Genomic DNA, 8,486 nt, shown 5'->3' with positions numbered 1-8,486 from the left:
CTCCATCTCTGTGTTGTACACTGTCTTGCAAAATTGTCTTCCATGCTGTTTCCACATCTCGGTTGTCTATTTCAGCAGATTCAAGGCGCTCTGACAGAGTTTCAGAGAAAGATTTCTGAACAGTTTTTATTTTCAACTTGTTGATATTAAATTGTTTTGGAGCTCTTTTTCCTTGAGGTCTTCTCTTTGGTTGGATATACAGATTGATCTTAGCCACTATGAGACAGTGGTCTGTCCAACACTCGGCTCTACACATGACCCTAGTGATTTTTTTTTTTTTTTTTTTTTTTTACAAAGGCATCACCACATTATCAAGGCCCAGAGGCCACTCAAGGATAAGGGTTAAAGAGTGTACAGTAGAAGTTGGTCAATATAGTAATCATTAGTAATGAAAATTTGGTAAATTTAATAACTTATATGGAACGGCTCATCAAGAACTTATTTACCTTAGACTTGAACACAACCATATTGTAGTCAGCCGGAAAGCAGGAAAACGGAAGACAATTCCACAGGCGTGCAGTTCTAAGAAAGAAGCTTTGTTCATGGAATCTATGTTTAGGTTTAGGCACAGATAAAGAGTGGGGGAAATTATTGATAGTGTTTACAGCTAGACGAGTGTTTCTTGTGAAAGTTTGGCGAGGGGGGACCATAGATTGAAGCTCAGTTGAACACTTTCCATGAAAATAACGATACATCAGAGACAAACTCGCAACATCTCTTCTGTGAGATAGAGGTTGTAAGGAGGAGAAAAGGACATCTCCTACGAGGCTACGAAGTCTATTTTGAACTCTATCAAGGCAGGACAAGTCCTTTCTAGCAGCTCCTGCCCAGATGTGGCAACAGTATTCCATCCTTGGACGTACCTGGCTCTTATATAGATAGAGAATAGCATCAGCAGTGAGATATCTACTGGATCGATAGAAAGATCCCACCATTTTTCCAGCGGCCTTGGCAACAGATTTGATATACGTGTTCCATTTAAGATCAGGAGTAATGGTCAAGCCCAGAAGCTTGTCAAAACTTGAGGCCTCCTGAAGACGAGAGCCATTCATTTCAATTGATGACAAATGTGGATTAAAATGTTGATGATGTAAAGAGAGAAGCTTGGTTTTAGATGCATTAAAAGTAACCAGCCACTCCTTTCCCCATTGTACTACATGCTCAAGATCAGAGGAGAGAGAATTGGAGAGTACTTGCTCGTTTACTGTCTTAGATGTGGTACCATAAATGGTAGTGTCGTCAGCATAAATGTCTACAAATGATGTAAGGATATGATTTGGAAGATCATTAATGTAGATCAGGAAAAGAGTTGGGCCCAGGATGGATCCCTGAGGGACACCGGCATTAATACTGTGAGCTTCTGATTTTTGCCCCTCAACTACTACTCTTATGAACCTATCAGAAAGAAATGATTTAATAATTGAGAAGACTTTTCCAGCTATACCATAGCTAGCGATCTTATGAAGTAAACCTTTATGCCATACCCTATCAAAGGCTTTAGATATGTCAAGAGCAATTGCCCTAGAAAGATTGCCACCGTCGAGAGATTTGCTAATCCTATGCGATATAACTGTAAGGACATCTGCTGTAGATCTAGCAGAACGGAAACCATATTGAGTGTCACTAAGAAGGTTATTTTTGTTGAGATGTTTGATTACTTCTGTATTTAACACAGATTCTAGCAACTTACTCATGACGCACAGGAGACTTATTGGCCTGTACTGAGAGGGAGATGAGCGATCACCTGAATTCTTAAATACAGGGCATACTGATGAGATTTTCCAGGGAGATGGGAAACTATTCTCCTTAAGACAACGTTTAAACAGTTTTGTAAGTATGGGCGCTAGTTCAGGTTGAAGTTTTTTGAGTACTATAATTGGAATACCATCAGGGCCAGTTGCTTTACTGGAATCAAGGTTTTTGATTAGCTTGGCAACATTACGTACAGATATACGTATATCACATAGCGTGTTTTCTGATACAGGAGGAAATATTGGGGGTTGGCGGTCTTGGTCGCAAAGGGTAGAATTAGCTACATATCACTGTCCCGTTTCCTGATGATGATATAATCAATTAGATGCCAGTGCTTTGAGCGAGGGTGCATCCATGATGTCCTTTTCGAATAGGGAGGTGAAACACAGTATTTGTTATCAGCAGGTCATGCTCAGAGCAGGTTTGAAGGAGAAGAAGACCATTGCTATTACATTTTCCAATACCATGTTTTCATATAACACCTTACCAAGCAGTACTGTCACAGCCTACTCTAGCATTAAAATCACCAAGTATGATGAGCTTGTCTGGAGTTGGTGTTGCACCTATGATGTTATTCAGGTCTTCGTAGAACTTGTCCTTGATGTCATCAGTGTTTGTAATCGTAGGAGCATATGCACTGACAAAAGTAGAAAACTTCTTTCCATTTGAGAGAGGGAGTCTCGGTGTCATTAGACGGTCATTCACTCCTTTTGGAGGTCCAGCCAGTTTACTCGCAAGCGCATTTTTCACCGCAAAGCCAACTCCTGCCTCACACCTCTCCTCAAGTCCTCTGTCACTCCAAAAGATGGTGTAGCCCTGACCTCTTTCATTAATTTCACCTTCACTTAGAGCAGCAATGTCAATATTGTACCTGGCGAGTTTGCCTGCAATGAATGCAGTGCGTCTTTGTGGTCTGTCTACGTTATTTCTGTCCAAAAGTGTACGAACATTCCATGTCGCAATCTTCATAGGTATTTTTTGTTCTTTATTTCAACCGCATTATTAGGGTTCCCACTGACCGCGGTAAGCTAGCCAGGATATAGTGGAGCGGGTAATGTTTGGAGCACCTTTTCTAGCCTGTTCCCCATGCCACGGGGGTAAGGACTGCTGTCCTAAGAGAGGGCTGCTCAGACACTTAGATGGCTGCCGAACTCCATTTCTGCTCCTGTTAATGGAGAGCGATCCTATGGCCTTAACCGCCTGTGTTCAGGTTTGCGGCTATGACTTCCAGTGTACCCACACCTATTGCTTTGTCGCTCACCAAAAGCCACGGGACTCAGAATTCCATTTCACAAAGAAGGTGAATGCCATGTGAGGAAGCAAAAGATGTCTAATGTGAATCTAGCGAATGGAACCAATGACTGGAAAATTTTAGTGCATCACAACTCATCTTTATAATTTCCAGTTCGCATCATCTGAACAGAAAAAAGGCCAGCAATTGTAGCAATAGTCTGATTCAAAAAAGAGTGTTCTCATAGAATTAACAATTCACTTTGGGGGGGGGGCGACGGCTGGAATGAGACTCACAAACAAAAGAAAGACCGATATGAGATACTGCGTGCAGACTGCATGGAAAAACGTTGGAGGTGTCATTTGATTGCTATTGAGGTTGGTTGTCATGAATTTCTAGGACGCTCAGTTATTTCGTTTCTTACAAAAATAGGAATCATGAGCCGCAATGTGGAAGTTGCGTCAGATCATCTTACGAAAAAAGTTCTATATACATCAAGCTGGATTTGTTCAAGAGCAAAATGTCTTCAGCATGAACAAACGTTATAATTTCTTCTTGTTGATCTGTTTTTGATTTTTTCTTTTCTTTTCTTTTCTCTTCCTAATATCCTGCCTGATGGCAAAAGCTGCTTTGTAGTGCCAACAATGGCATTACAGCCTTGAGCTACCAAAACTGTGTTATCATTAGGGCTATGACAACAGCATATTCTTTTCATTGTTTTGTCTCTCCAGTGTGTATCCGTTGATATTTTTTTATTATTTATTTATTTTTTTTATTCAATTTTCACCCCAAACAAGGCACAGTGCCACTTTGAAGCAGGGGGCTACTATTAGGGACTTAATTAGCGGGGTCATTATGAAGGGAGAAGAGTAGAAAGATGTTTGTTAACATTACACTTGAACTTCTGCATATCATTGCAGTTGGGAAAGCAGAATCCCGGAAGGGAGTTCCAAAGACCCGCAGTTCTGGGGAAGAAACTATTGGAGTAAAAGGCTTTCTTGCACCTAGGGATCTCTACTGTAAAGGGATGAGACTTAGTAGCTTGTCGGGTTTGTCGGGGGTAGTTACGTCAGGGAGGTACAAGTGTTTGCAGTTCATCAGAGCATTCACCATTAAAGTATTTGTAGAACAGGCAGAGGGATGCAACATCTCGTCAATGGGATAGAGTCTGAAGCCTAGATGACAGTTCAGGACCTATCAGGTTGGCGACTCTCTTTTGAACCCTGTCCAGGAGCGAGAGACAAGAAGCAGATGCACCAGCCCAGATGTGACAACAGTACTCCATACATGGGTGAATGGTTGCCTTATAGAGGTATAGGATACTGTCAGGCGTAAGTAGTTTTCTAGCACGGTAGAGGGAGCCAACCTTCCTTGCAGCAGCCTTGGCAATGCTCTCAATATATCTATTCCAGTTCATATTCCCTGTAAACGTTAGGCCGAGGAGTTTAAAAGAAGTACTTTCAGGCAATGTGTTCCTGGCCATTGCTATTGGTGGTAGAGAAGGTTTCTTGTAGTTATTGAAGGAAACAAGCTTAGTCTTAGCAGCATTGAATGTGACCAACCATTTTTGTCCCCATTCCACTACGGATTGGAGGTCATCCTCTAGTGTTTCTGCCATTTCCTTGGATATGTGTTCGTTTGTTTTCCCCTCATATCTGTTATAGAGAGTGGTGTCATCGGCAAATATACCCATCTCCGAAACAATTTTATCAGGGAGGTCATTTATGAATATCAGGAATAATAGAGGTCCAAGGATAGACCCCTGAGGTACTTCCGCATTTATGTCATATTGTTTGGATGTACGACTGTCGAGGACAACTTTGATTTTTCTATTACTTAAGAAGGATTTAATTACATTATGTATTCTTCCAGTGATTCCATATGATTTAATTTTCCTTAGAAGACCATCGTGCCATACCCTGTCAAAAGCCTTAGATATCTTATATGCTTTTGTATAGAGTGATGTGGTTCTCGGTTGATTAACTGTGTCTAACTGTGTCGGATATATACTCGAGAGTCAAAACAATGATAAGAATATTCTGTTATGTTATTGTTAGTTATGATTCTGGTTGGTGGCTAATGAGGACAGGGTATTAGACGTGCTTTTTCATGTTGTATGATGAAAAATTTGTAAAGAGTCATAAAAGTGGTGCAAAACAGTTCCGTTTTTATTGGAAATCGCTCCAGACACGGCATGAAGCCACTTGATATAAGGAACTAAAAAATAAATAAAAATTACTACTTCAAGATCAAAAACAAGCTAAGAATTAATGTTATATCGTTAGATTACAACCAATAAAACAGCAATGATATAAGGTTTAGTTCAGTCTTAAGGGGTGCATCCTTCCAGGCATTACCACCTCCTTATTGCTGATCGCATGAGGCACCACTAACAAGGAATGTCGATGAGTCCATTCTTTGTTATTTTGTACCCAACCAATTTACATCGTTGCCAGTGAAACAAGTTTGTAATTCTTATTGAATTTTTAAAGTGCTTCATAATCAGTACAGTTGTTAATCAATTTAAACTTATGCAGAACAAGGACTATGCCATTGCCGGAACTTTCTGGCCAGTTTTATATAAAACATCAAAAGATGCTTAAATGTTGAACCAATGTCATTTAAGAAAACATTGGACATTATGCAGTACAGACAACAAAAACGAAAAAGTGGTTCTAAAAACAAATACATAGTAAATGAATGTTACCAAAGGCAAGACAAATTACTCCTCCACCCAAGCGAATAAGCTTCTGTGTTTTAACTTATTTTAAATCGTCTATTCCGTTCCTGATCTATCATGCTGACAAGTAAACTTTTAGATGAATTTTTATTTCTTTTCACCTCAAACAAGACATGTTACCACTGACATGTAAGGGGCTACTACGACTAGAAACTAGATTTATATAGGGCATCAGAAGTGGGGAGTTGTGCAACTTTTACACTACACTTAAATTTCTACATATTGGTACAGTTGAGTGAAATAAGGAGTAGGGAGGGAATTCCAAAATGAAGCAGTCTGAGGAAAGAAACTATTAAAATAGAAAGTTTTCTCGCAGTTGGGGGATTTCTACCATGAAGGGGTGGAATGCGGCTGCTTGTTAACTGATTGGGAGATATTTATAATGAGGGGATACAAGTGCAGTAGGTTCATCAGTGCATGTTTAATGGAAGTGCTTGTAAAAACAACCACAGGGATGGGACAGCAACTCGAGCTTTGGCAGACAGTGCGGGACTTATGAGGTTAGACACTCTTTTTTCCACCCTGTCAACGAGAAAGAGATTAGTTATTGGTATACCAGCCTAAATGCATGGGTGAATCGTGGCTTTATAGATATATAGAATGTGGAAAAGTTTTCTAGTCTTGTAGAAGGAGCCCATCTTCTTTGTAGCAGATTTGGCAGTATTTCTTTTGTGTTTATTACAATTCATGTTACACACACACACACACACACACACACACACACACACACACACACACACACACACACATGTCTTTTTTTTTTTTTAAGAGAGAGTTACCATTTGCCAAGGCTCGAAGGTCACTTAAGGATAAGGGTTAATGCATGTAAGGTCAATAAGATAACAACATAATAGTTGGTAGTGGTGCAAATTGTGTAGAACTTGATTATTTAAGGTGAAAGCTCAATAAGAACTTGTTTACATTGGACTTGAAAAACAACCATGTTGCAGTCAGCTGGAAAGCTGACCTGTTGTGCAGAGTTCAATGAGTTGGCATTTCTAAGAAAGAAACTTGTTCTCATGTAGCTTACATACAATAGCTTCACACAAACGTTTAGGACATATTGTTAAAAATAGTTTTGAGTGTTTATTTATTATTACTCATTTTTTATTACTTATTTATTATTACTTATTTATTAGTACATATTTATTATTACATATTTATTATTACTTATTTATCATTACTTATTTATTATTACTTATTAATTATTACTTATTTATTACTACATATTTATTATTACTTATTTATTATTACATATTTATTATTACTCATTTATTATTACTTATTTATCATTACTTATTTATCATTTCTTATTTATTATTACTTATTTATTATTACTTATTTATTATTAGTTATTTATCATTACTTATTTATCATTACTTATTTATCATTTCTTATTTATTATTACTTATTTATTATTACTTATTTATTATTACTTATTTATTATTACTTATTTATCATTACTTATTTATCATTTCTTATTTATTATTACTTATTTATTATTACTTATTTATCAGTACTTATTTATTATTACTTATTTATCATTACTTATTTATTATTACTTATTTATTATTACTTATTTATCATTACTTATTTATTATTACTTATTTATTATTACTTATTTATCATTACTTATTTATTATTACTTATTTATTATTACTTATTTATCATTACTTATTTATTATTACTTATTTATCATTACTTATTTATTATTACTTATTTATTATTACTTATTTATCATTACTTATTTATTATTACTTATTTATTATTACTTATAAATCATTTCTTATTTATTATTACTTATTTATTATTACTTATTTATTATTACTTATTTATTATTACTTATTTATTATTACTTATTAATCATTTCTTATTTATTATAACTTATTTATTATTACTTATTGATTATTTATTATTTATTATTACTTATTCATTATTACTTATTTATTATTACTTATTTATCATTACTTATTTATTATTACTTATTTATTATTACTTATTTATTATTACTTATTAATCATTTCTTATTTATTATTACTTATTTATTATTACTTATTTATTATTACTTATTTATCATTACTTATTTATTATTACTCATTAATCATTTCTTATTTATTATTACTTATTTATTATTACTTATTTATTATTACTTATTTATCATTACTTATTTATTATTACTTATTTATTATTACTTATTAATCATTACTTATTTATTATTACTTATTTATCATTACTTATTTATCATTACTTATTTATCATTTCTTATTTATTATTACTTATTAATCATTTCTTATTTATTATTACTTATTTATTATTACTTATTTATTATTTCTTATTTATTATTACTTATTTATTATTACTTACTTATTATTACTTATTTATTATTACTTATTTATTATTACTTATTTATTATTACTTATTTATTATTACTTATTAATCATTTCTTATTTATTATTACTTATTTATTATTACTTATTTATTATTACTTATTTATTATTACTTATTTATTATTACTTATTAATCATTTCTTATTTATTATTACTTATTTATTATTACTTATTTATTTTTACTTATTTATCATTACTTATTTATTATTACTTATTTATTATTACTTATTAATCATTACTTATTTATTATTACTTATTTATCATTACTTATTTATCATTACTTATTTATCATTACTTATTTATTATTACTTATTAATCATTTCTTATTTATTCACTTATTTATTATTACTTATTTATCATTACTTATTTATTATTA

General features: G+C 33.9%; 1 protein-coding gene across 1 annotated transcript; it reads right to left on the bottom strand.

The window, feature by feature from the left end:
* Positions 1-2,235: 2,235 nt before the first annotated feature.
* LOC145240903 (protein CFDP2-like) lies at positions 2,236-2,721 on the bottom strand. Its single transcript, XM_080103999.1, has one exon. The coding sequence runs from the start codon at positions 2,719-2,721 to the stop codon at positions 2,236-2,238; it is 486 nt and encodes a 161-aa protein (XP_079960125.1).
* Between the last annotated feature and the right edge of the window lie 5,765 nt (positions 2,722-8,486).

Source organism: Euprymna scolopes, chromosome 2 (genome assembly GCF_053919585.1).
Source record: "Euprymna scolopes isolate OS-2025 chromosome 2, ASM5391958v1, whole genome shotgun sequence".
Classification (NCBI taxonomy): Eukaryota; Metazoa; Mollusca; class Cephalopoda; order Sepiida; family Sepiolidae; genus Euprymna; species Euprymna scolopes.
Note: the sequence above shows the minus strand (reverse complement) of the source record. Positions and strands in the feature narration are given on the sequence as shown.